The sequence below is a fragment of the Magnolia sinica genome, chromosome 11, assembly GCF_029962835.1.
Source record: "Magnolia sinica isolate HGM2019 chromosome 11, MsV1, whole genome shotgun sequence".
Lineage (NCBI taxonomy): Eukaryota > Viridiplantae > Streptophyta > Magnoliopsida > Magnoliales > Magnoliaceae > Magnolia > Magnolia sinica.
Window position 1 is genome coordinate 65892727 of NC_080583.1, and position 1704 is coordinate 65894430.

At 43.3% G+C, this 1704-nt stretch overlaps 1 protein-coding gene across 1 annotated transcript; it reads left to right on the forward strand.

Moving 5' to 3' along the window:
- Positions 1-233: 233 nt before the first annotated feature.
- LOC131218140 (F-box protein SKIP23-like) lies at positions 234-1382 on the forward strand. Its single transcript, XM_058212819.1, has one exon. It carries the CDS (start codon positions 234-236, stop codon positions 1380-1382), a length of 1149 nt encoding a protein of 382 aa, XP_058068802.1.
- Positions 1383-1704: the final 322 nt, after the last annotated feature.

Below are 1704 nucleotides of genomic sequence, written 5' to 3' on the forward strand. Positions count from 1 at the left end.
CACATACATTATGGTGGGCCCCACAGAGCACCGATCACTAGCCATTGGCTAGCCAATCCGTTTCCAACTAACTGGTACCGAAATTGTTGCCATCGAATCAAGCCGGATAAAGTCTACTGCCTCACGCAACGTGTAGCAATGCATAACTGACTGAGAAAGAGAGTAACACCCGTCTCATGCCCTTTTATTAGATAAAGAGAGCGTCTCCCAGTAACTTGTGCACGGAGAAGGAAATGGCTGATAGAGTGGTTGATTGCCTGGAACTTGAGAAGGATATACTTGAATTGATATTGATGAGATTAAGGGTTATTGTTGATTTCATCAACTTTGGTGCTGTATGTAAGACATGGCGCTCTGTCTTTTTAGAAAATCGTCACCGTCTATCTCATCTCCGCCACATCCTTATAATTCCCAGTAACGAAAAGAAAGAATTTCAGGACTTCTTCAGACTCTCAAAGAAGCATTTCTTGACCCATCGACTCGAGGAAAATGGTAAATGGTGCGTTGGATCTTCAGAGGACTGCCTTATAATGATAGACTTCCTACTCAACATCTCCCTTGTGAATCCTTTTACCAAAACTGAGACGCCCCTTCCCCGCCTTACCTCCTTATCTGACATCTTTAGCATCCGTGAGACGGGCACTGGTACCATTGAGTACACACGCAACATGCGAGCCCCCATTCCTGGGACCTGCACCTTATTCCACTTTACGCCTAAGGCGTATGTGCAGAAGGCCGTCATGGCTGGACCCTACGTGTTTGCCATTCTCGGCTACAACTATGTGATAGGCTTTTGCAGGCGAGACAGTTACACGTGGACCCACGTGGGGGATGTTTTATTCCCGCTTGGTTTCGACGACCTTGTCTGCTATAACGGCAACTTCTATGCCGTTGATAAATATGGGCATGTTGTGGTTGTTGACGTGAGTGGGCCTCACCCCACCATAACGAAGGTCGCTACAGCTATTGGTGGAGGCATTGAGTCGTGTAAGAAGTATCTAGTAGAATCTTATGGAGAATTGCTAATGGTTGGGAGGAGAATCGATAAAATGAAGTACCCTCGGTGGACTTACGGCTTTTTGATTTTAAGGGTGGATCTGAATAAACACGTGTGTTTCCCTTTAGAAGCTTTGGGAGATCGTATGCTGTTTTTGGGGGAGAATCAGTCAATGTCTCTCTTTACTCGGGACTTCCCCGGATGTGAAAGGAACTGCATTTATTTTATCGATGAACATGAAACGGTTAAGCCATATTATATCCTTGACGGCTACCTTCGTGTATACAATCTAGAGTTTGGGAGCATAAAGCCACTCTACAAGAGGGATTGGAACTGGAACTGGCTGTCGCAATGGCCCATCTGTTTCACACCCAAACCTTGGTAAAAGAGGAAAAGAAAATTGCGAAACATGAAGATTTGTTTGGATGACTATAAAATCCTTTGCTTGTTAAAGGTTTAAGTTAATTTATATATGTATCTTTCTTTTTTCTATCCTGTTTATGCAATGCTAGTATGACTTTCTTTCTCCAATTGATACAGATACCTTGTCGTCTTCATTTCTTTTCTTTCATGTGACTTTGATATAATTGCTTCATTTGAAGTTGGAGTAATCCAGTACCATTCATTTTAATTTAAACATGAGAGTATATTCCGGGGGATGTGTGTCACTCCAGCGATTGAATGGCCCATTTACCTTGAAAGTGTGA